Source organism: Uloborus diversus, chromosome 2 (assembly GCF_026930045.1).
Source record: "Uloborus diversus isolate 005 chromosome 2, Udiv.v.3.1, whole genome shotgun sequence".
Classification (NCBI taxonomy): domain Eukaryota; kingdom Metazoa; phylum Arthropoda; class Arachnida; order Araneae; family Uloboridae; genus Uloborus; species Uloborus diversus.
The window spans coordinates 221,509,080-221,536,095 of record NC_072732.1 but is presented as its reverse complement, the minus strand read 5'-3'; the positions used below and the strand labels follow the sequence as shown (position 1 = coordinate 221,536,095).

The 27,016-nt window shown below is 32.8% G+C and overlaps 1 protein-coding gene across 1 annotated transcript in view; it reads left to right on the top strand.

The window, feature by feature from the left end:
- Positions 1-243: 243 nt before the first annotated feature.
- Positions 244-27,016, top strand: part of LOC129217719 (transforming growth factor-beta receptor-associated protein 1-like) — a gene marked incomplete at its 5' end in the record, with an annotated part of 53,126 nt that continues 26,353 nt past the window's right edge. Inside the window, 13 exon segments of the mRNA XM_054852054.1 lie at positions 244-378; positions 3,078-3,238; positions 6,673-6,805; positions 13,123-13,218; positions 13,328-13,432; positions 14,418-14,609; positions 16,834-17,030; positions 20,354-20,422; positions 21,417-21,489; positions 23,344-23,478; positions 24,512-24,612; positions 25,542-25,653; positions 26,690-26,850. Of these exon segments, the coding sequence (XP_054708029.1) occupies positions 244-378; positions 3,078-3,238; positions 6,673-6,805; positions 13,123-13,218; positions 13,328-13,432; positions 14,418-14,609; positions 16,834-17,030; positions 20,354-20,422; positions 21,417-21,489; positions 23,344-23,478; positions 24,512-24,612; positions 25,542-25,653; positions 26,690-26,850 (1,670 nt within the window).

Sequence of the window (27,016 nt, the reverse complement as noted above, 5' to 3'; positions counted from 1 at the left end):
TACTGGCAAGACTCATTTCAGGGGAATGAAGAATCAAAAATACTGTCAACTGTGAACGCTATCTACTGGAGTTTGTGGTTGATCCGCTGGAGTTAGGGTTACAATTTCAACTATCAAAATATCAACAAACAGGCAATGGCTTCGTTCAAATGTAGAAAAAATTTCTAGTCTTTTAAGAGTATCCTTTTTCTTTAATATTTTTTATTATTCTCAAAATGTAAATTTTCATTCTCTCTTTTGCAGGCCATGGATGGACAGTTTGTATGCATCGCTTTGTCCACCAAATATGTGGTGTTGGATACAGAGAATGGGAATGCTCAAGAGCTTTTTCCTTATGACAGCACCACCACCTCCCCTCTAGTCAAAAGAATAACTCGGGTAAGAGATGCAGATGGTTATTAATTTTTACACTTTTCTTTTGCGCCTTTGCCCATTTCTACTCCATCAATTATCAAAATTACTAACTAAAATGACAGTCATAAAGGGAGCTATCTAAAGGAATACCTGCTGGTGATTTTTCTTCCAATTAACAGAATTCCGTACGTTTGTGTTCAGATTCGCAGAATTCTGCTGTTAGCATTATTAGTCTTTTTTTTTTTTTGAGGAGAGTCAACATAGGGGAATTTCATAGAAAACTCAAGCTTATGAAATTAATAAAAAACTTTAAATTTGTGTTCTGTATATTTTGTTCTATCTACTGTTTTTAGAGCAGAACTAAAAGTAGCTGTTAAAGGTTTGCTACAAAATTGCAGCAACATTGTATAATTACGTAAGTCTACTTTTCCAAGTGTAAGCAACAAAACGCATATGTTCTTTGCATTGTGCAATCTGTCTGCATCCTTCACTATTATTGAATTATCTTTATTTCAAGTACTCATTAAGTTTTACAAAATAAGAAACCATATATTTTTTTAAAAATTTGAATGTTAGTTTAAAAATAGAAACTTAGTATGAAAATATTGATGTCATATGACGGTTTACGGTTCATTCCCAAATGAACAACTTGTTATTTTATGTCTATTCTTACTTAAACTAAAAATATAATTCTATCATAACAAAAACTAGTTCTATCAAAATCGACAACATTTTATGCTCATTTAAATTGTTACTCTATGTAAATTGATATAATTAACCAGCATTTACAATTGCAATATGAGCGGTGAGCAGAGACTTGTAATCATATTGGCATTGTTATCCAAGATAAAGATCCCGTTTGACAGTTTAGTTCATGATTATTTTCCAAAAGTTGGAATTTGTTTTAGTATTGTTAAAATCAACGAGCAATGTAAATGCAATTATGAAAATTATATGGTGGAGGTTAAATTAGAAATATTGATAAGCTTATTACAGTAACAAAATGACTGAAGATATATATATTGAACCAAAAAGACATTACTTTTTTCGGTTCAATTCCGGTCTTGTTGAAACTACAATAACTCTTTTTTCCAGTTTTCCATTCAGTTCTGGTTCAAAGCCCTGCTATAAACAGGGGTGCCTCAATGGAGGTCATGTTAAGCCACTGTGACTACCTAAAAATTTCCTTATTCAGCGAATTTGGAGATATTATAGCTTTTTAGGCCTAATGTCTCTTGTTTTGTGTGTGTACTCAAGTTTTATCTTTTAGTTAAATTCAGAGTTTTGTTTGATAAATGAAGAAATTATCTCCCCCCAAACATTTTTATTTGGTTTATCTATGACTATAAAATACACCAAAAGGATCTTAGAAGCATTGATACTGACTGACACTCAGAGACCTCCCGATGGGAGGTCACTGTGAACTCCCAATAGATTTTTTATTTGGCAAATTTTGTCTAACGATTCATCAAATTAGGGAACAAAATTGCTAAATTTCAATCTTTAAATGCCCAAAGTGCCTTTTCATTAGATGTGCTTTGTATGCATACCATTTTTTATCATTCGGAAAAATTAAAGGTTCCATTTGGCATAATGAGAATTTCTGCCCTCCTAAAAATGTAAGTTCGGGGCACTCTTGGGGAGTTAGAGGAATGCGTCCTCTCAAGACCTTTGGGTGATTGTTAGAGCAGGCTTGCCATTTGGGCGATCAAGGGGGGGGGGTAATTGACACCCCCTAACCCTTTAGATCTTAAAAATGTAATAAAATTATGCATTCTTGTACTTATTTTGTTTTTTCCCCCTATAAACTACAGTAGGCGCCGCTTAATGTGATCATCGTTAATGTTATCATTCGCGTAATGTTATCAGAATCACGAAGTCCCGGAACACTTGTATGTTAACACACGTTAAAAAAGTCGGATATTGTAATCAGCGTCTTCAATTATTGTTATCACTTTTTCATAAACTTTCAATTTTTTCCCCGTTTTTGTTCCTCAATTAACAGAAATACATAGGCAAACCCTGACGAGACTAACTTTCTGTGTAGCATTTTGTGGTTTTCAGAAGCAGTTCCAAAATTTTTCTAGGAATGAAGCTACAGAAAGTTCTCCCCCAGTGACCACAGACTCCCCTTAGAAAACTTCCTTTTGAACCTAAAAAAAACCCTGCCCTCCCAAAAATGTAAGTTCAGGGCGCTCCTGGTAACTCAGAGGAATGTGTCCTCTTAAAACCTTTGGGTGATTGTTAGTGCAGGCCTGTCATTTGGGCAATCAAGAGGGGGGAATCAATTGCCCCCCTAACCCTCTAGATTTTAAAAACATAATGAAATTGGGCCTTTTTGAATGTATTTTGTTTTTTTTTCGTATAAAATACAGTAAAACCCCCCTCTAATGTGGACGCTAATGGAACAGATTTTTTTTGTCTGCAATAGAGGGATGTCTGCAGAACCGATTTAATAATGTTATATGCCTTGGAATCGGAGAATTAAAAATTATCCATATAAGAGGGGTGTCCGTTAGTATGGATTTTACTGTATATTGAAAACAAATCTTTGCCTCCCCCCCCCCTCCCCCCCCCCCACCCTTTGTGGGAAATTTTGAAATCGTGGGCTTATGTTAGAGCCAATTCAAGAGCAGTGACATTGACTAGGGCCATAGTTTAAACGTATCATCTGTAAGTAGCTCTTTTACAGTTATTTGGTTTGATTGGCTGGTCTCTTGTAGGAGGAGTTTCTCCTAGGTGGGCCCAGTGCCCTGGGCATGTTTGTCACGACGGCCGGTATTTCTGAGAGGCCACCCCTGCAGTGGGGGGAGGATGTAGTTTCAGCGGCCTACTCCCACCCCTATGTGATAGTCCTCTGCCCAGACTGCCTCACTGTTTACAGGTACGTGTCGGATATTTCTCCTAACATTGCATGTTCTAAATGTATTTCTTCTTTTGCTTACAGTTTTTGTTTTGTAAAAGCCCAGTTCTTTGATTTTCACTATATTTTTAAGAAAATGATCCTAATCATTAAAAGCAAAGGTCTAAATTTCAACCTTTTCATTAAGACTGTATCTTGTGCTAATTAAAGCCCAGTTTGCATGTACAGTAGAACTTTGATTATCTAAAACTCTCTTCAGCGCAATCTTTTTCAATCAAAGTCTGGTTCTTTTAATTTATTTTTTAATTTTAGAAAGCAAATGTCGCTTCAAGGTCACTGGAGAAGGATTATTTCTGCTGAAAGTGTCAAACTAGATTTGTGCATTTCTAACGCTTCTACTTTTTTCTCATTCCCACTAGTAAACTTTCAAAACACCCTGAATAATACTATAATTGGGGCAAACCTAACCTGGCAGCATTGTAATATTGCAGTTTGGATCTGTGTAGCCTTCATAATACTGCCAGATTAGGTTTGTCTCAATTCAGTTTTTAAAATGCTTTTCAGTTGAAAACAATCGAAACTGAAGTATCATTTTATTAAGTAATTATTTTCGTAGTCTTTTTTTTTTTAATTAAAGAGCAAAAAATAAATTTCACAGAGTTATTGATAAAACAATAAAGAAAAAGGTTATAATTTTATGTCTTCTTAAATTTACACTGCATTTTCTGACTTGTGTGACATTTATTGAGCAAGTGGATTGTTTATAGTATTAATGAAAGAAAATACATTTAATAATTATTTTGTAAAAATGTACTCATTTAAATTTAGTAATAGTTTCTGCAGTCTCTTGGCAGCCAACTTGAAGTCTCTCTTCTTTTCGAAAACTTTTTCTTCTAATGTCTCTGATAATGAAATACTTTCAAATCTTTTTTTTTTTTTTTTTTTTGTCTTTTTTCCTTGCATTTAATAGTTATTATGTGTAATAGTAATTAAGTGATAATAATTATTACTTAAATGATTTTTTAATCCTGAGTCCAATTCCTCAAAAAAGTTCACTGGCTTTAAAACTCTTACTCAGCTTGTGAACATGTGTTAATGAAGCAAAAAGATTGCAGATTCTAATTACAGTAATTTCTCACTGATGAATCGCCTCTTCTGTTTATCTCTCTCATTTGAGCCATTCTAAAAGTAATTACCAAAAGTATATAATAAAAAAATTTTGAAAAAAAAAAAATAGAACCGACTTTAAAATTGCTCTAAAAAGTGAAAAATAATTTTATTCTTTAAAAACCATCGATAATGCTTTTAAACATAATTTTTGCAGTTGGCGCAAAAACAAAACGTAAAATCCAGTGCAACCATGTTTCGTTCATATTTTTTTCAGAAAAGCATCCAAAGTTACGAACAAAACATTTATATCATTATTCAAATATGTTGCCATCATTGCATACTTTTTGTGATAGTGAAGAAATTGGGCCTGGTTAAATTTATAGTTGTAGTTGAGTTATGGCTGTGAATGATTTTATCTATCGTTTTTGCGCCAACTTCAAAAATTATGTTCAAAAGCATTATCGATGGTGTTTAAAGAATAAAATTATTTTTCACTTTTTAGAGCAATTTTGAAGTCGATTCTATTTTTTTTTTCAAAATTTTTTTATTTCATTCTTTTTAGTGTAAATGTAGGTATTTCAGAAATAGTAAGAAGTTACCATCACGAAACTTCACCTTATTTTTTTCATAAAAATGCTCCATACTAAAAAAAAAAAAAACTATAAACACGATTTAAACTTTAAGCGATTGGCACTAAAAACTTATCTTTGTTCCTCTTTGGAATTAATGTGTAGTTAATTTAACTATAACTATTTAAGTATTACGTTTTTCCTGACTAATTTACATTTCACAGCATTTAAGTTGCTCATGATGCAATTCTGTATTTTCTTACTTAGCCCCGATCATCTGTTATTGGCATAGATGATAACGAAAAAAATACTATTGTAGTTGAGGCAAACCTAATGGTAGCATTGTGAAGGCTAAACAGATCCTAATCACTGCATCACCTCATTTCCAGGTTAGGTTTACCCCCACTATGGAGCAATAGCACTGAAGAAGGGAAGATTTCAATAATTCACATATTGTTACTATAAATCAGCAAGGTTACCAAAATAAAATTATTTACGCCAAAAATGAGACGACAGCACCAGATTCCCGATTATTATCGAAATATCCCCCTAAAGAAACTTGATGCTTGCTTCAGAGAAGCCTTCATTCAAAATTATCATTACAATTACTATTAATGTTACTGTCGTATGGCACCAAACTTTCATAACAATGGGTTTTAAATTGAATCATTTAATAGGGAAATTGCATGAAATTTATGGTTTTTTGCCCATAACTTTTTTTCTAAAGGACAAATATGGTCAAACAAAGTAATGGGACCTAAGTTGAGGGGAAGATTTCGATAATTGGGAATTTGGCGATCTTTCTTCATTGGCGTCGATTTTTGGCTGCAATGCCTACACGAAAGGTATTTTTCGTTGCAAATCTTAACAAAGAGAACCGAAACATTTATACACATAGGGTTACTATAAATCAGCAGGGTTACCAAAATAAAATAATTTACGCCACAAATGAGATGACTGAGCCAAATTCCCAATTATCGAAATATCCCCAAGTTGAGCCATCCCCTATCCATTAAAAAAAGAATCATCAAAATCGGTTCTTTAGGTGAGACGCTGTGAGTGGACAAACAAAAAAAAAAAAAACATACATACGGTATGAACTGATAACCGCCTCCTTTTTGAAGTCGGTTCAAAACTAATATAGATAATCTTGAATTTATGTGTCACAGATTCAGCCATATCTTCCAGTTAAGTTCTGTAAAATTTTACCTCACTTTTTTTTCTGATTTTCTTATCAAAACTTTCTATTTCTGATTTACCTTATTTTACACTTGAGATATTGAAAGAGATTTGAGTGGTTGTCTCTTAAAATGTTGAAAAAAGAAAGAAAAAAAAAAAAAAAGAAAATTTTCAACTTTGAAATGCTTTATTTCAGAAAATAGTTAAATATCTAAGGCATGAACATTTTATTTCAAGTTAATATTGTTTAAATTTGAAAATTAATTTATTCAAATGAAACTGCTGTTCTTTTAACATTTTTCCTGCTATTTATTTACTTAACCTTAGTTTGACTAAACTGTGTCTTGGCTCTTACATTTAGCAATTCTTCAATCAATTGCTGAACTGATATGTGAGCTCAAACTGATATGTGAGAGATAATTGTAGTATATAAAATTGCCATGAAATATAATAGTAAAAATAAAAATATTTACAGTATCATAATATAAACTAAATATCTTTATAGGACTCGTAAATAGTTTTTAAAAGGTTTGTTGTTATACATACTCTGATTATAATGTGATAGTGTCCTATATCGCATGGTGTTTTACTTCACAGCATACTGGATCAGCAACCGAAGCAGCGTGTCACTTTTCACGGCGGCAATTTTCTGGACAACTTCGATGGCAGGACTTACATCGCATCTTCAGACATGGTCTGTGCTTTTCTGCCTGTCCCTTGGGAGAATCAGGTGAGATGATATGAAAGCCATTTGTGTAGGTAAAAGTTCATAATTCTCATAAAAAAAGCTTTTTAAAGGAAAAAATCTGGAATGAATCTGTCCATTGTTTTGAAGTTTTTCCTTTGGAGTTGATTTTTCTCGATATGAAGTGGAAAGTGAAAGAATTGTTAAAATTGGTTATTTCAATTGATATGGATGTATTTCAGCGTTCAAATTTTGACATTATTTTAAAACCTGTAAATTATACAAGATTTTTTGTTTTTCCAAAATGTGCACTTAAGGTAACTTTACTTAAGAATATGAAAATAGGATATATAATGGGAAGAGTATTAGACCAAAACATACCGTATTTTCCTGCGCATAATCTGCGGATTATCTGTTAAAAAAGGCAAAATTTGTTAGGTGTGGATTATACAGTGCTCTGGATTATCTGTGATGTTTTTTTTAAATAATTTGTTGCATTGAACCTCAATATTTACAGTAGGATTCACACCAAAGATAGAGACCGTACGCCGATTGAATGTTGTTTATTTTACGAAGCTTGCGTGTTCTTTCTCACTGCCTGCTTGTATGTCGGTTATTTTACGTTGCTTGAATGTTCTTACACGATTCAGGTCATGTAAAATAAACAAGAATACAGTGAAATAGGAAGCCATTTGCACAAGATTATACCGTTTGCTCCGTTGTCTTGACTCTGTTTTTAAGTAATTAGCCTACTATAATTAAGATTTCAAGAAGAATTCATAACATTTTAAACTATATTTCAGATTAATTTTGATTATGCCTTTAAAATAATTACCTTTTCATGTTTTTAGTTTAGTTGCTCAAATGGTATGTTAAAATCAAACTTTATTTTTTTACATCGGCGGATTATATGAAGCTTTTTTTTCTTCAGGCCAATTTTAGGACCTGCGGATTATAGGCCGCCCACGGATAATACGCAGGGAAATACAGTAAAGGAAAAAAAAAGTTGAGTAAGGATTTTGAATGGATGAAAATGGCTACGAAAAGCTATACCCTAAAGCAGTAGTTTTTAATTTCTTTAATGAGTTTAACCCTTTCAGTCCGTTTTTTTTTTTTTTTTTTTTTTTTTTTTTTTTTTGTGGAATCCTTGGTTTTTTCTAAAATGTATACAGGGCCGTAACCAGAAAATAATTTCGGGAAGGTTTTAAAAACTTTCATGCGGAGCTTTGTGCTATTTGTGTTAATGTTCAAGTCGGGTTATCTATTATGAGAGCGTTTTATGCAATTAATATACATATGAAAGACATTTGATTTGAGTTTTGGAACAATAAATTTTGGAAAATTTTAAATACAAACACACATTTAAATTTTGAACCGAACTTTTCGGTAGGAAGGGCAGGTTGACCCCTAAGACCCCCCTCCCTCCATTTGTATATGGCTCTAAATGTATAGTTTGAATACAACCTTCTAGAAATGTTTTATGTCCAATAAAAGTGAAAATTATTTCAAATAATAGTCATCGACTCAAAAAAGTAATTTAAAAATCATCACAAATTTTCTTAAAGTAACTTTTAAGCTACATATGCCAACAAATTTTTTCAAGTTTAGGTTCAATAAAATAAGCGATATTCATTTCCTCACAGTTAGTATTAATAAGTATTTAATACTCAATATTAGGTTTTATGGATGTAAGTTGAATTCCCATGTCATGATCAGCATCATGGGGCTGTGATATTATTTTTCCTGACTACCGACAATATTCGTTTTAAACTGCACCATAATTCCACTAATGGCATGAAATTTAAATTCTGTTGAAAAAATATTATTTTAAAAAATGTTTTGTATCATTGAATGCTGATTTAGTGAAAGGAAGTACAGTAACATTAATGGCTTTTTGATTCAAATTTCATTTTTATATCTTCTCTGCTGCTCATTTGTGAAATAATAATTAAATGCTTCACACAAACACTATACAATGCTTCACACAATTGCTTCACACAAACACAATACAATGCTTCACACAACTGGCCTACATTAGGGTGTAAGCCAGTTGTAGAGGGTATAAATGTTTCAGAGATGCAGGGGGAAGTTTCAAATGAGGAGTTAGATTGGGAAACTAAGGGTGTAATTTTGGGGGACTCTATGGTAAGGGAGGTGGGTAACACAGTTGGGAGAGTAAAGCGTAAGGTGGCTAGGTGTTGTTTACCAGGGGCTCGGGTAAAAGACGTTAATATGGTTGCTGAAAAGAAGGGAGTTTTGAATAAGGAGGACACGGTTACTTTGTGGTGGGAACAAATGATGTAGGCCACAGTAAAAATGAGGAGTTTTCTAGGGAATGGGAATCCCTGTTGGATAAAGCAACCAGCTTTTCGACGAATGTCCAAGTGGTTGGTTTGCTTCCCAGGTATGGAGTGCATAGGAGCTGGCTAAATCAACGTGCAAGGTGTATGAACTTGCTACTGAAGTCAATTTGCGAAAAGCGCAGTATCAGGTTCATTGATGTATGGAGTCATTGTAAACGGGATTGGATTGCTAGGGATGGCCTGCATCTGAGCTCTACAGGGGTCAAAATGGTTAGTGGATTAATTTTAGGGGCTTCGGAGTCAAAAAACTAAGTTGGAATGGGGGGCAAGGTTCAAGCATCAGGTATCGAGAGAATGAAATTTTTTGGGGTATTGCTAGAAATGGAAATAAAGTGACGAACAAGAGTAGTAATGTTAACAATTGTAATTTAGGAAATTTCAGGGTGTTAAATAAAAGCAACTTAGGCATGCTTAAAGTTTTCTATACCAATGCTCGCAGTATTAGGAACAAGATGGATGAATTGAAAAGCATAGTTATGGATGAGAAGTTGGATGTTATTGGAATTACAGAGACATGGGCTACCGAATTTGATGCAGAGTTATTACATATTGCTGGGTATAATTTGTTCAGACAGGATAGAGTAGGTAAAAGAGGTGGTGAGGTTTTATTTTATGTTAGAGACAATTTTATTTGCAATGAAATGGTCATAAATGATAAGCCTACTGATATTGATATGGTTTGGCTGGAGTTGATGAGCAGTAAGGGCAAAAAGCTACGCTTTGGAAACATTTATAGGCCACCTAATTCAAACCAGGGACAAGATGAACAGATGTACCGTATTATTAGTGACATGTCCAGTAAGAGATCCGTTATCATAATGGGGGATTTCAATTTTCCGGGTATTGATTGGAATAATTTTTATCCTGGTAATGGCAAAGAAGAGGATATGAGATATCGTTTACAGGGTTCAGTCATAAATCAGGCAGAAAATGTTATGGATCTGGGTATCTTTATTAATCAGGACTTCAAGTTTAGTCAACAGTGCAGTATTGCTAGTAACAAAGCCAACAAAATGCTTGGGTTTATCAATAGATCTATTTCAAACAAATCTAAGAAAGTTCTTCTGCCTTTATATAGGAGTTTAGTAAGACCTCATTTGGAGTATGCTGTTCAGTTTTGGTCGCCTTATCTGAAGAAAGATATTTTTGTGTTGGAAAGGGTTCAAAGAAGGGTAACTAAATTAGTAAGGGGACTCTCAGATTTAGATTATGATACCAGACTTAATAGGCTTAACATGTATAGCCTGGAGCAAAGGAGAGTCAGAGGGGACATGATTCAGTTATTTAAATTTATCAAAATGAAAGATGTAAATGGATTAAATTTTTGCGGGGAAAGCAGGACAAGGGGTCATTGTTTTAAGCTATTTAAATCTCAGGCTAACTTGGAAATCAGGAAAAACTACTACTTTAGCAGGGTCGTGGGCACTTGGAATAACTTACCGGAAAAGGCGGTAATGAGCAAGGGAGTGGATAGCTTTAAGAGGGCCATTGATCTTCATTGGGGACTAATTAATTGACTAGGACCAGCCTAGCTGGGCCCAGAGCCTGTTGCTGGTCGTCACATTTGTATTGTATTGTAAACCTTTCAAGTGCTCAATAATTTTTGGAATAAATTTCTCCCTTACTTTAAATCTTTCCCTGAATAATAAAGCTTTTTTTTGGGGGGGGGAGGGGGATCAAAGTTGTTGGAATGCCTACAAGTTCTCCAAAATTTTGTTATCATTATTTTATTTTTTTTTGAAAACATAGATTTTTTCTCAAAGGATAACACCTAGAACTTTGAAGAAAACAATTGTTTAATGTCCATGATTTTGTAAAGTTAACAGCTTGCTGCTTGTCAAAGTCACTTGCTGCAGAATAATATTTCTGCAGCAAGTGAATCTGCTGTATGAATCGTGAAGTGGCTATTAAAACAATTTCTGATGATATTTTTACTAAGCTGTACAACCTCATTAATTATGACTTTCAAATTTCTGCATCAATGCAGTTTTCCCACGAAATTTTATTTTCAATTAAATGTCTGAAACTATCAAATTTTTCCTGTTCTGCAGCTTGTGCCACCAAAGATTTTCATTACAGAATATTTTTCAACCATGTACATTTTTGTGCTGATACCTAACAATGATAATATTAATACTGTGAGGGTTACTAAACCAGTAGATTCATTCATTTGCATTGAAAGTTGCATGGTTTTAAATGGAAAATAAGTTCATTCTTTAAATCCTTGGTACTAAAGGCTTGGTGCAAATTTCTTTTACAATTTAAATCTAAACAATACAAAATATACATTTTGTTTTGAAAAAAAGAAGGCTATTTTAATCATAGAACAAGGAAGTAGTTCTTTCCTCTATGAATCCATTCTATCCTCCTTTCCTTTTCTAGTGAACAGAGGGGAAAGTTTGTTGTCGATCTTTTATAAATAGTTTTTTAATTTTGAATAGGTGTTATTTTTATAAATTTTTTTAGATGGCTAATTGGAATGGTATGAAAAGAAAGAATGCAAGCTTTGTGGAGCCCTTAAGCAATCTTCAAAGAACTATGAGACTCCACAGAACACAATTTAAGAAATGCTGTCCTAGGGAAAAAATCAATCCACTATAATATTAAAATCTATTTGCGTCCGTCTGTCTGTCTGAAGATCGATCTTCTTGAGAACCGCTGCGAATCGAAAGTCGAACGAGATACCGATCTATTCGAAATTTTCCAAAGAAAACAATAGGACCAATCTCGTAATTGTGCGACTTTAATTAGCGGAAATATTAATTAAAACGTTAATTCACATAACGTTATTCAGGAATTTTTATTTCTTTCCTGTTGCCATTTTGCATATGCGTGAGCAAGTAAAATTCTAATAATTTTTTTAAAAGAGATTTTTTTGGCTGCTGTCCAAATCTTAAAACAACGTTTTTATCTAGAATTTTATTTTAAATTAGTTTAAAATTGGTTACCCTATTCGAACATAGCCTGTATTTTATCGTCTGTCCTTTTTTTATTTTTTACATTCAACGTTCTTAACTCTTTTCAGCATATAAAAATTGTTTCTTTAGCTATGTTTATTGATTGTAGTGTAAGTTTATCATTCACTGGCCTCATATTTTGGTACACTTAGGATGTGCAATTAATTATGTTTATTTTGTTGGACTTTTTCCCGTCACATGGGTGAGTTTTCGAATTGTAATAACTCTCTTTTTCCTTCCTGTTTCTATTTTTGAAATACAGTTTGTATCGTTAAAAAAACATGTTAAATTAAGATTGTTTGGATTTCTTTAAGTGAAACAGAAACAAAACAAAAAATATTGTTTTTAAGGATTTTAACTAAAGCTAAATTGGAATCTGATGACTTGGTATTAAATTAATGCTTATTGGTATTTATTTAGCATTGGTGCTTTAGTTTCATGTAATCAACCAAAAAGTGTGTGTCATTTTATGTAAAAAGCTGATTGTAATTGTACATAAATATTTCAGATTTCATTTTAACGTGAGCACAGATTATAGTTGATAATGCATATATTTTCATCTTTTGTGCTAATTGAAAATACTCATAACTTGTATCATTGATAACTATGATTAACGTTAAAGAGATTTTTGCCAAAAATATGCTCTACTGGTGTTTTGCAAACCTTGCGTTACGCGTATTTATTTATTCCTTAGCGCTTTAGAAACTGATGTCAGAGTAATACAAAAACATCAATTGGACATCTCTTTCATTTTTTAAGTAGCCCGTGCAACGCCGGGCACGCAGCTAGTATAAAGAATAAAACTTGTAAAAGCTAAAAAAAAAGGACAAACCTAGCAAATTTTTGAATTTTCAGTAGGCTTCTAAGTTTTAATTTAAAAAATGATTTAAAATATTGATTTAAGAAAAAAATTAATTGCTTTAAATCATGATTAAAATCAGTGATTTGCATTAATTAATTTAAATTGTTGCCATCCATGATAATGTCATAAAATAAGAAAATTTTCTTCCCTGTGCCATATTTCAATAATAACTTCATTCAGGTTCAAGCTTTATTGGCTGAGAAGAAGGTACCTGAAGCTCTTGAATTGGCAAAGTACTCCAACAAAGCTGGCCTATCCCGGGAACATCATAAAAATGTAAGCTTGAATTTATGCATATGATAGATTGATTTGAATGCTTTAGTTAAATATTTGCCTTAATTTCCTTATTTATTTTTTCTCTCTCCTTCTTTTCTTATCATCAAAGATTCTTCGACGTATCTATCAGCAGGCAGGTTTCATCGAATTTTCTTTTCTCCATTTTGATGAAGCTGCAGAATTATTTCATGAAGGAGAGTTGGATGTGCGAGAGGTAAGTTTTAAATAATTTTATTTGTTCATTAGTATTATTTTAACAAGGTTTTTCAGGTTGTACAGTAAATTTGATCAGTTTGTCCACCATTCCTTTTTTATGCCAAAAAAAAAAAGCACAATATATCCAAAAAAGGCTCTTATGCCATTAAACCAAATACAAATATTAATGCCAAAAAAGTATTTTTCGAGTTTTCCTTAAGTAAAAAAAATGTTGAACTGTTCAAAAAATACTCTTAAAATGGCTAAGTCAAGAAAGCCTTTTCTATACATGTTCTTCATCAAGAGCTTTTCCAACAAAAATTTTTTGAAGCAAATCCACTCTTAAGCTCAGAATCTATATGGCCTCAAGTTTCTCTGTAGGCGCTAATGTTAAAGTTTTTTGAAATGTTCAAAATTGAATGAAAAATTGATCAACTCAAAAAGTTAAATATGGGAATGAGGTGTCATCAAGATCATTCAAAAAAAAAACAAAGTTTCATCGAATCAGACTATTCACTTAAAAGTTATCAGCGGGAACTGACTGTCTCAAGACTCTACTTTCCAATTTTGAATTTTCAATATCTATTTGATTGTTTCATATATATATATATATATATATATATATATATATATATATATATATATATATATATATATATATATATATATATATATTTATATATACATATATTTATATATATATATATATATATATATATATATATATGTATTTATATATACATATATTTATATATATATATATATATATTTATATATATATATATATATATATATATATATATATATATATATATATATATATATATATATATATATTTGCGTTCAGCGATACTTTTGGTATGCATTAAGCCTCTTCTCATGCTTTTTTCTTTTTCTTCCTTAGACTTTTGCAGGAAAGTAGGCTAGGATACAAAATTATTTGTTTACGTGAACCCAAAAGCGGGTAAGCTATTTCAGATCTTAAAATTATTTTCCTCTTTCAGTTGATAAGCCTTTTCCCGGATCTGCTTCCTTCGAATTCCTCCTTCATTCGCATCAATCCGCCTCTACATGACATTGCGAATGTGGAGGAGATGTGTTCCTCTGATCCAGAGTCTGTGCTCGCCTGCAGAAAGTTCCTGATGCAGTACTTGGAGTCAACGAGGAACTCTCCGGACTCGGTCGGGTGCAAACTGGTGAGCTGAGTGCTCATTCTTCTTCTGGGCATGAAGCCATACTTTTACAAGTAGATACTACCTATTATTGCGCCTATAAGCAAATTGGCCGATTACCGATTAATTGGCTGTTGATAACCGGCTGATTAAGGATCACGATGATGACTTTTAATTTTTTTAGTACAGTTAACCCTCGTTCATCGCGGTTAATTAGTTCCAGACTTCACCGCGATAACTGAATTTCCGCGAAGTAGGATTCTGCATTTATAAACCGAATATTTTCCCAATGAGAGGGCATAAAACTTACTGACGACAATTTAAATAGGTTTTTAACATAGTTAGAGCCCCCTGGACATGAAACAGCACCCTTATCCAGCATTATATTTGTATTACTTAATATATTGCACAAAATATGAGAAAACGAGATATATTAGACGGAATCAATATCACATTAATTATTGGGAAATAAAGTACACACACACACATGCAGTTCTTACACACTACTACTAACCTATGAAAATAGCTCAACTTTAACTTGTTCAATGATGAATTAATTTCCAGTTAGTGACCGTATGTGCCCCCTTTCTTCCTCTACATTTATCCTCATCAAAGGTATTACGCACACAGCTTAAAAAGCTAGTACGTATTGAACACCATTAGAGATGTATTTATCCCCTAGTAATAATCCAGTGATTTATACTTTGCAGTTAGCATTTAAGGTTAAATTGAGATAAACTTTCTTCGGCAATTTTAAACCTCCACTCCCTCAACTAGCACAACTACATTCCCTAAGAAGAGCTTACCTTACTTAAAAGGCATAATTTGTAATTCTCTAGTAAGAAAAAGTTTACATTTGCTATAACTGATTTAAAAAAAAACGCGATGTAGTGAAACCGCGAAAGTTGAAACGCGAAGTAGCGAGGGACGACTGTACTGCAATTTCTCCATCCCCATTTTTTCCCAACAATTTTGACTTGAGAAAAAATTAATCATTTATTTTTAGGTGATGATTAATTTTTCTCCATTTTTATACTTTTTTTTTTTTTTTTTCAAAATAAAATTTCATTCAATTTCTGTGAGCCAATTTACATACAATTGTTAATGAAGTTAAATTATGTTTACTAGACAAGATAATTCCATGTTTAGAAAGTAACCTGTGTTCTGAAAACACTTTTAAATTTAATCCACTTTTATTATTATTAGTTGCTATTTAATACAAAGCTTGTATTCTTCATGAAAATTATAAAGTAATCACCTCACCATGCTAACGATACAGCATAAAAAAAGGTACCAACACATGAAACATGTTGCAATATTGAAAATATGTGCATGTTTATTAAAAATAGAGAAGTTAAATTGAACAAAAAACGTTACTTCAACAATCAATTTTTGTTTAGAAATATTTTAAAGACATTTAAGCATGTGCATGATTTGTTTAAAAATGAAGCAATACCTGAAATAATAAAATCAAATGAAAGATTAATGTCACAAGACTTTTGAAACACTAATTTTTGCATTACAAAATAAAAGTACTTGGATTTAATTATCTACGATAATGTTAAGTAGATATAAGCTGTAAGGGGTATAATTTACTATTTCATTCAATTTCATGCAGTTTTTACATTATTTGTTTTGTTTCTAATTAGTACACTTCCATAATTAATTTTATACTTTTGTTACAGAAAGTTATTTTCATTCATTGTTAATAAATCTATTAACCATGGTTTCTTGCCCTAGGAATACTTTAATGAAACTGAGTTTTAAAAATATTTTTTGGTCAATTACTGTTGATTATACAAAAGACGTATCTGTAGCTGAACTCATAATGGAAATTGATTTTTGAAATTCTAAGTTTCCATGTACTTGAATGCCACTTTTTGAGAATTTTTTATATTTCTCATTCACAAATGACGATAAAACATTGCATTTAGGTGAATTATGTCACAAAGAATCCCTTGGTGACACTATCTCAATTTCGATAAAAAGTACAGATATGACATCTTTGCTTAGCACAGCAGTATTGTGAAATGCTGCCAGAGCTTGGTTTTCAACAGAAATCTTGGGATTTCCAGCTTTATTGATGAAAAAAGATGCATTTATAATTTATATCAACTGTAAAACATATATTTTTACTAAAAAATTATTTTTTGCCAAAAAGCGATTTCTTTCATGCACATATGTAACTAAATGAAAAAAATTACATGTTACTGCTCCTGAAAACCCTATCAATTTTTTTTTTCACTAGGAAGTAGACACAGCCCTTCTGAAGTTGTATGCCGCTCTGGATTACCCTGCCCTCCTGTCACTATTGGGCAGCTCTGACCTGGGCTGCCAACCCAGGGAGGGCGTGGACATCCTGTCTCACTACAAGAGATATCATGCCCTCGCCCTTTTTCACCTGAAGCTCGGTGAGACTGATCAGGCCCTGGCTGTATGGTCCAAGTATGTTTACATCCTTTGTTCATCATTATTGTTATTATTTTATTTTATTTGTGTATTTATCTATTTATTGAGCAATCACGATTGCTTATTGTTCTCACTTGACCATCCTTAAGGTTTGGTTCCTTTTTCAGCTTGGACCAAGGGCCTCCACAGCACCACTGGCCTCTGGTCCTGAGCACTGCCCCCAGAATCCGCTGCTCCTGGTCGGTGGTGTCCATGTCCTACACACATGCATTCTCATACACATGCACACTCACGCACAAACTCAGACACACGCCTACGTGCATGCACACAAGTCTATGCACACACACAAGCATACACATGCACGCATGCGCGCCTACAAAAGCCACTATACACATGTAACCGCCCAGGAGAAGGGGCAGGTTTGGGGAGACAGGAGCCGTTTCTAGTAACAACAACTCCAATGTGTAGGGTTGTGTCGCAACTCGTGATTGCGAAAAGCATAATTTGAATTCAAATTTTCAGAATTCAAATTAATTTCTTTTTTTTTCCTTTTTCCTTTTTTTTGTTTTGTTTTTATTTATTTTTGTGCTTAATTCTCACAGTATGATAAATTAGTTTACATGTATCTTACAAAATCAGTCATCACACATGACTGATCATCATGATTAAGTTTGCTGGTATAAAACATTGATCTTAAGAATTTTAAGTAAGAGAAGTTTCTGCATATTGGAAATCATGGCACCCTTGAATGCATTGAAGGAAAAAACATGGTTTGTATTGACACTTGCATTTGCCATAAAAATTTCCCCATCCCTCCCCTCCCCTCGCCAAGAATAAAAATACTTTTTTTTTTTTACATGTAATACTGATAATCCAACATGTCATTAAAAATGTAGATAGAGACAAAAGAAAAAAAAAATGAAATGAAGAATGTTACAAATAACCATGGTATGAATTAAACAGATCTTAAATTTTATGTTATAAACTATTATTGGATTTGTGGGGGGAAAAAAGCAAACTTCTGAATGCAGCAAAAATTTATTACTTTTTCTCATTTTTAAGAAATTTTATTAGTTTTACTGTCTTCTATATCTAATATATAGAAAAAAGTTTTGGATTCATGCAAATTTTTGAATTTCAAATTTTGATGGATTCGAACATTTTCAGGTGTGCTGAGTCAATTTCGACCATTTTTGAAAAATGTCTGTATGTGTGTGACCAGTTTTTTGTGGCCACTCTACAGCAAAAACTACTGCATGAAATTGAGTGAAATTTGACACTTATATGTGCCCCTATGTGAACTTGTGCCCATTGGTTTTTGGCATGAATTCCTCCAAGGGGGGTGGAACAATGGGACGTTTCTTGAGTTATATGCGTGCCTACTATTCCCCAGGAAGTAACTGGCAGAATCAAACAAAATGTGGTCCATATGTTGCCCCTAACAGGTATAGGTGCTGATTCAATTTTGGTGTCAATAGCTCAAATGGGAGTTGAGGCATAGAATGTTTTTGTCGTCAATTGTGACTGCTGTATCTCAAGAAATAATGAACAGAATCAAACACAAATTTAGCGACAAGTAGCCTTTTGAGGGTATAAGAGCTGATTCTGTTTTGGCGTCAATAGCTGAAAAGGGGGGGTGGCGCAATCGCCCATTCTTTTTTCCCATTGTGAGTGCCCTATCTCAAGAAGTAATACGTGTTTATACATGTCTACTCACGAAAATATATAGGAAAACACGAATATATTCGTATGTTTACAAGTAAACACGATTATATACCTGTTAGACGTATATACGTGCATTTACATGTATACACCAGTACATGTATCCACGTATATCCACGAGTATATCCGCTAATATACATGTATGCTTACAGAATGAATCCAAGATTTTTTGCAAAATCTAAGTGGTGTGAAAGGGGAGGATAAGAAGCAAAGAATTATAAGGAACTTATGGTCACTGACGCGCTACATGCACAAAAGGTCAGAAACTGACGTTAGCAAAACAGGTCACAAATTTGTTACACAAAGATGATTTTAATCGACATTTCAGTTTTTAAGACATATTTAGAGCAGTTGTTAAAAGTTACGGTCTGTAGTAATTCTAATACACGCATCGCAAGGAAGGTGCAGCGACTGATGAAAGTTTTTCAAAAGTCTCGTAATTGCAACAGAGTGATTGTGATGCATATATTACAGCTGCCGGCCGCAAATTTCATCAATAACTTAAAAATTTTCTTAAAACCTAAAATGTTGTGTAATATTGTCTTTGTGTAATAAATTTGTGACATGTTTTGCATCCATCAGTTTCTGGCTTTGCGTGCATGTAGCGCGTCAGCCTTGAGTTTGATTCTGGATGTTTCTTATGATTCTCGCTTCATATCCTCCCGTCTAACACCTTTTAATAATTTGATCAAGAGTTTAGACTCACCCTGTATACATGTATATCATATGCTTGTATGCAAGTGTCTACTCGAGTACGTACGCGTATATACGTGTCTCCCTGAGTATATAATTGTTCGTATATATATGAGCATATAAGCGGGAATATACGTGTATAGTCAAATGTATATCTGTATAGATAAAAAATACTTGCAGGTACCCAAATACGTGTTTATTGGTGCATTTATGTGAATACGTATATATACGAGCAGGGACGAGTATATGCGTATACATACGCATATACTCGTATATTTAACCCTGTTTATTGTAAAAACAATACATATTAAGTGAAATTAATAATTAATTTATATCTGCCTTATACTTAAAGATTTAGTGACTTTAGAAGAACAATATTCGTTAAGCCTAATATTATGACCACTTTACCCCATCTTACTTAAATTGTTCTAACAAATTATTAAAAACAGATTCAGCTAACTGCTAATGAGTAAGAGTTCTTGAGACATGTAGGAAGCTTCCTGTACAGTCAATCTGTTCATAATTCTAACAAACAAAATTTCCCAAGGAAGTTAAAAAAGGTGTTTAGATTTTAAGAATTTTCATATTTACATAAAATATTTTTTTTACCAAATAAAATTTTGCCAGTTGTAAAATTTTGTATTCAAAATATAGTTTATAAATGCACTACCCTAAAATAAAATTTTCACATTTATTCGAACATTAATTTCCAAGCTATAGCCATTTATTTGAATTATGGCCACTTTACCCCATTGACCACTTTCCCCCACCAGACCCTATGCTTTTCTGTGATCATTGAAAACTTTTAGCTGAGCACAAATAAAATGCTTAACTGTGTGTTATAAGTTACAAGCAAAGAAACAGTAATGTTAAAATTGTACTTTGTTTACATATTCTTCATTTGATTATACTTTGTAATTTTGATTTATTTTGTGATTTTTCAGACTTATTGCTCAAGAGTACAGTGATTCTACCTTTCCCGGACTCTCATATTTCGTCGATTTTTTATGCAAGTGAGTCTGAAATCTTTTATGTTTCAAAAAAAGTTGGGAGTTTTTGAGCTAAACAAATACATGTTTCGATACGAGGCTTTTAAAGTAATTAGTTTTTCATTTACCATTTCAGCGTTTTCATTACATTTGTATTTTATTCAAAGATACTTTTCACACTGTTAATGCAATTTTTAAAAATACTATCGAAAGCTCTTTTTACTTCCTTTTACAAGGTAAAGGAAGTATTCTATTCACGAAAAAATTTTGACCCAAAAATAGGCCTTCATTTTCCATTTTGCTCGCCACCAAATGAATGTTGAGGTTTTTTTTCAACTCGACCACACGTGGATATATGTCTAAGAATGTATAGACACCCGAAATATCCATTTCGACAATCCCCCAATTAATTACAAGTTTTCTCGTAACATCTGTATGTGCGTATGTATCTTGCATAACTCAGAAACGGTGTGTCCTAGAAAGTTGAAATTTGGTATGTAGACTCCTAGTGGGGTCTAGTTGTGCACCTCCCCTTTTGGTTGCATTCGGATGTACCTAAGGTGGTCTTTTACACCTTTTTAGGGGGAAATCATTATTAATATCAATGCAAACTCAAGTGGTGTTATAATTTGGCAAACACTTGGTGACATATCGCCAAGCTTTTGGTCGGCAAGTTTTTTTCGCCAACTTGACAACAAAAAATTTGGTGTTTTACTTTTTTCTTTTTTTTAAATTTGATTTCATTTTGGCCACTATTGGCAATACTTGGAAAATTTAGCATTGAATCACATTAAAATGTCCAATACTGGGAAAATTAATCTGTATAAAACTTTTTTTTTTGCTTCAGTTTGCAGCAAACTTGGGGCAAAAATATTTACAGTGTTTCTTTGTTTACTCCAAGACACTACTATTTTTATTAAATTAGCATAAAAAGTCATGTGATGCACACATCAGCTCGTTTTTTTTTTTTTTTTTGGAATTAAAAGTGATTAAAACTTACATTTTTGTTCTCTTGCAGCCTCAGTGATCATTTTTTATTGTGGAAATATGTTGATTTTGTCCTGGAAAGAGATCAAGAGCTTGGTGTAAAGGTAATGCTTATCATATTGATCCAACAAATACTTGTTTTCAAAACTCTCAAAATTCCTCTGATTCTCACCTACTCGTTTTTAATATAAGGTAACAAAAAAAAAAAACAAAAAAAAAAAAAAATAATGTGCAGATTAGAACAATACTTAACTAGTGGCATACATTCTGTAAATAATTTATGAAACTCGAACTTGATGATTCACTGTCTGTGGTAATTTCCCATATTTTTGTAGACTTAATTTTTTTTTTTTTTTTTGCAATTTATTCCGCAAGTGATAGAGCTAACTTAAATCCCTACATTGCACTAACAGCTAGACATCAGACCTGAATAGAAATAAGCTGAAGAATGCTGTATTTTTCTTATTACACTTGTTGCATATGTTTTTATGTGCAAAGAGGTACCGTATTTTCGGGAATAAGCGCCACACCTTCCATAAGCATGCACCCAACATTAAACAACTTAAAAGCACAATCAGTAGTAAAGAAAGCTGGATTAAATGTAAATAAAAAATACTTTTTTATTTCTCGTTTGTATTTTTAATTAACAATAATGAAATATTTTTAAAAATCCCCATTTTGGTCATTTATGCCTTCGGCATCCCTCGATTCTCCATCACTTTCGATGGTTAATTTATCCAATCGCATCTTTTATCAAAGTGAGGGGGTGGTAAATTCCCTTTACAAAACTGGACATCCATCCCCCTCCCTCACTAGTACTTTTGTTTAAATTGCTCCTGTCTCGGACCCCTTCGCTCCGTCGCGATAAGGCTTGCTCGCCCACGTGGATCAGCGTTTCTCTCCTCAGTAAAACACGTGCAGTCGCTGACTCACCTTCCATTCCTCCTCTTTGCTTTACTTGTTGCCCAAGGTCAAAGGATTTCCTGACCCCCATCGCTCCGACACGATAAGGCTTGCTCGCTAGCAGCATTTTCAACTTTTTTTTTTTTTTTTTTGAAACTTAGAACTTTTTTTAAAAATAAAAAAAAGACACTGTATCTGCTGCACCCGTTATATCCGCCGCACCGCAATTTTTTTAATTTTTTTCCTTGTATGCGCCGCAGCGCTTATTCCCAAAAATACAGTATTATGCTGAAAAGGTCTCAACATATATGATCATAAACAATAGTTTTATACTTTTAAAATGTAAAAAGTTGAAGTTTGACTTTAATTTTTGCCATAATGCTGTTTTTCTTTTGGCAATTTCAATTATTCCCATATTCACAGGTTCTTGTGTAACTCTTCTTGTGTGGTACCCACATAGCTTTGCCCTTAGTAGAAAATTCAAAAGTCATTTGGTTCGCCTGTATATTTACAAATAATGGATGACGAATTTCTCACCAATTGGCTATGTTCATTCGCTCTCCCATTCCACGTCATGATAATTTCGTAATTTACTCATCCATCTTATGATAATTTTGCTCCGGAAAATGTTCTTAAAATAGGAATAGAAAAAAAAAATCAAGTTTTCGAAAAATCGCTTCAAGGTGCACGCCCCCATGCTACAAACTAACTTTGTGCCAAATTTCATAAAAATCGGCCGAACGGTCTAGGAGCTTTGCAAGTCACAGAGATCCAGACATCCAGACAGAAAGAATTTCAGCTTTATTATTAGTAAAGAAGGTGAAAAAAGAATGAAAAATCAATAGTTCTGAAAATGCATTTAAATTTGAAAAGAAGAGACATACAGAAAATATATATCATTCATATGTTTCCTTTATAAGGTGTAGTAAAGGTATGTGGTGTGCTCTAAATTTAATTTATTGATAAAACTGTAACAAATGTGAAAGATAACGTACATTTTTTTATTATATTTCAATTCACTTGTGTGCATGCTGTAGTTTTCACATTTATTGCAGATTTTCATCGATCGGCCCGCAAAAGAGCCAACTTCCGAACGCTTGCGGCCAGATTCTGTTGCAGAATACCTCCACAGATATCCCGTGGCGTTGATGAGATATCTGGAATATCTAGTGTTCAACAAAAAAATAGAAGCAAGTAAAATTCTAAATCATTTTTTCTGTGCATAATGTTGAATTTTTTTTTTTAAATCCCTATTTGCAAGAGTAAAAAACAAAGTTTTCGTTATTGATATCTTATTTTGAATTCTTTACTCTAATGGTTTAAAGATATTACTCATCTTCAAGCATGCTGCATTGAGGAACATTTCTCTTAAGGGGTCACAGTACCTTTCAAGCAATTTCTTTTAATTTACATAAATTTTATATTTCTTTGAAACCATAACATGCATACTTATTTTGTAATGAATAATTTGTTTTCAAAATTTAAAAATATTGCACACTTTTTTTGAAAATTCAAAAACATTTAGGAAAATTTCAACTTTTTAAAATCTCTAAGACTTTTATTTTTGCACTAATTCATAAAACGTTTTTTGCAAAACGATCACTATAATCATCTCTAAAAATCTGTGCATTCATTTGCTTATGAGTTCATTCGAAAATTTTCTGTGATTAATTACGTAAAAAAACCAAAGTTTTTTTTTTTTTTTTCAAAAATGTGGCTTTTAAAGGTTTAACATGCTCTAAACATTAGAGTGATTTATAAAATGCTTATCCAATGCACAGTTTTGTCAAATATGTTATCCCAATTGCAAAAAGTATTACTTTAAAGCTGTATCTTTAATGGAAAAAAATCCTCAGGGATTCTAATGACATGAAAACACAAAAAAAACCATCATCGAGAAAAAGCAATTTGAAGATTTTCTTCTGCATAAGAACACATAGGGAGCATGGCCTAAAACCACTCATAACTTTTTAAATATTTGAACTAAAGCATTGAAACTTTTCCTCTGTGTTCAGAATAGTTTTTTCGTTTTGAAATAAGCAATAAAAATTTTTTGATCGTTTCATCATTTTTGAGGTACTGTAAACCTTTAATAAATTGTCATTTCCAGTGGATCAAAGAGTGGTCACCGAAGAAAACTTCACTGTGCACAAAACTTTGTTTGATTAGAAAATCTCAAGCTTTATCTGACTTTAATAGAGGCTATGTTTTGTGATGTTTTAGAAAGAAAAATTTCACACACACCTTGCAGTGATGTACATGGATTCTGTACTCAACATATTGAAACTCCCCGAACCCGAACAGAACGGCCTAAGTGAAGAAAGGTTTGATTCATCTTTTTCGTTTTAAATTCATTTCTGCTCAGTAATTGTAATCAATAAGAAAAATGTGTCGTCCTTAATTACATAAAATTATAAAATTCTTGTTGTTCCTTAAGAATCCAATTTTAATATAATATTACAGTTTGGACTGAAAAAAAAAATGCTTTCCTTTTATACTTTTTGGTTAGAAAATATTTATTTCATAATGAATCAATTGAAATTTTATGAAGAAAATAAGTCCCAATTTTTTCAAGCCTTAACAAACGGGTATTGCTTTAGAAAAATATTTTTGTACATGCAGTCCAAAAACCTTCTCCAGAATCCATCCTTTGTAAATTATTTATTTTAATAAAAATGCAGCTTGTTAAAAAAAAAAATCAATATTATGCTACATGAGTTTCCATTCCTCCGCATGTCCCCCCCCCCCCTTTTTCCTCAAATGGTGGTTGGTATCTATCCTTTATTAGAAGCAACTATTTTTAGTCTTAAGAGCTCAGTGGCAGCCCTGAGTTTTCAACCAATAATTGAAAAAAATTTATGCATTCTTTTTGGTCATACTATAGATGTACTGGAGAGTCGAAGTGTTGGGACTAGCAAATATTGAATTGATTAATATTGGAATTCAAATGAATGCAAATGTTTATGCAACAATAAACATCAAAAATACTCTACTGAAAAAGTAGCTTAAGTAGATTTAACTCCTGCCTACACTAAACCGTCAATAGGGATACAAATAAATATTTTATTGAAAGCCAAAAAGCGATAATTCATCAGTACATCTTCTCTATTCCTGATTCTGTCAGACTAATTTTGGCTATGAACTTTTCTAACTTTAGTCAAAAAAATGCTTCAGATTTCCATTCGAAAACGAGTGAATTCGAAAGTCATCTGTAAGTTATCGGATATAGTGCAACTTTCTGTGTTTTCCTTAGACAGAAGCTTCAACTCCTCCTCCACAACTCATCACTATACCGAGTGCAGCTGCTGTTGGGAAAAGCATCAGAGAGCAGACTCCACAAAGAGTGTGCCATCCTCTACGGAAAGGTGAGCCAGTTCTCTGCATTGCCTGAAGCTTGTTGAACATTCCTTCCTATGCACTTTCTCGTACTTCATTGCTTACTTGCTGCTCTTTGTTTTCGGTAACTTCTGCAGAAGCTATTTGGGCATTGTGGAGACCCAGTAATACACTATGAATCTTCATATATTTTTATGGATTTGTTTCATTATGTGTAATTGCCCTGTAAGCATTTTTTTCCTTTCAATTTCTGATCTCTTGCTTTATCATAAACAGCCTGCTTTAGCCTTTAAAGTTTTATTTGGTCAATGTTATTAAAATATCCTTTTTAATTACTTCCTTTTACAAAAAAAGAAGTATTCGCAAAAAAATTTCACTCAAAAATCGGCCTTAATTTCTATTTTGCTCACCCCCGAATGAATGTTGAGTTTATTTTTCAACCCAACCGCACGTGGATACATGTCTAGGACCGTACAGACACCTGAAATATCCATTTTTACGATCCCTGAGTTAATTACAGCGAGTTTTCTCGTGACGTCTGTATGTACATATGTATGTCGCATAACTCAAGAACCGAATGTTCTAGAAAGTTGAAATTTGGTACTTAGACTCCTAGTGGGGTCTAGTTGTGCACCTACCTTTTTGGTTGCATTCATATGCTTCAAAGGGGATCTTTTGCTCCTTTATGGGGGGAAATCATTGTTAATTTCGATGTAAACTCAATTGGTGTTATAATTTGGCAGACACTTGGCGATATATCTCCAGTCTTTTGGTTGCCAATTTGGCGATTTTTTTTAATTTTTTTTTTTTTTTTGGAATTTGGTTTTGATTTGGCCACTGTTGGGGATATTTAGAGAGTAAACTATTGAATCACATTAAAATTGCCAATAATGAGAAAATGACATTAAAATGGAGTAAAAGAAAGTCATGTGATGCACACATCAGCTCGTTTTTTAGTTGGAGTTAGAACAGAATTGGGGGTTATAAATCAGATCACGTTTCTGAATAATGTAAAAAAAAATCTTGTTCGCTTTTAACCAGAAGTTTCTCCTCCTTCCTGTATAGCTTGAAGAGCACGAAAAGGCGCTAAGGATTCTGGTGCATCAGCTTCAAGATCACGACTCTGCAGAAGATTACTGTTTGCGCATGTCTGCAGGAAAAGACAAAAAGTATCGCCATCGACTCTTCTATGCCCTCTTAGCAGTTTATTTGGATGACACGTTAGAGTGAGCATTTCTTGGATTTTTTTTTCTTTACACACACTATTATAAAAGTAAATGTCAAATTTAAATCAGCATATGAGAGGAGACTATGGAAATTGCATAAATATAAGTAGAGGAATGTGGACAAACTGAAAAAGCAGGGCAAAGGGAAATGGTTAACTTTTTTCTC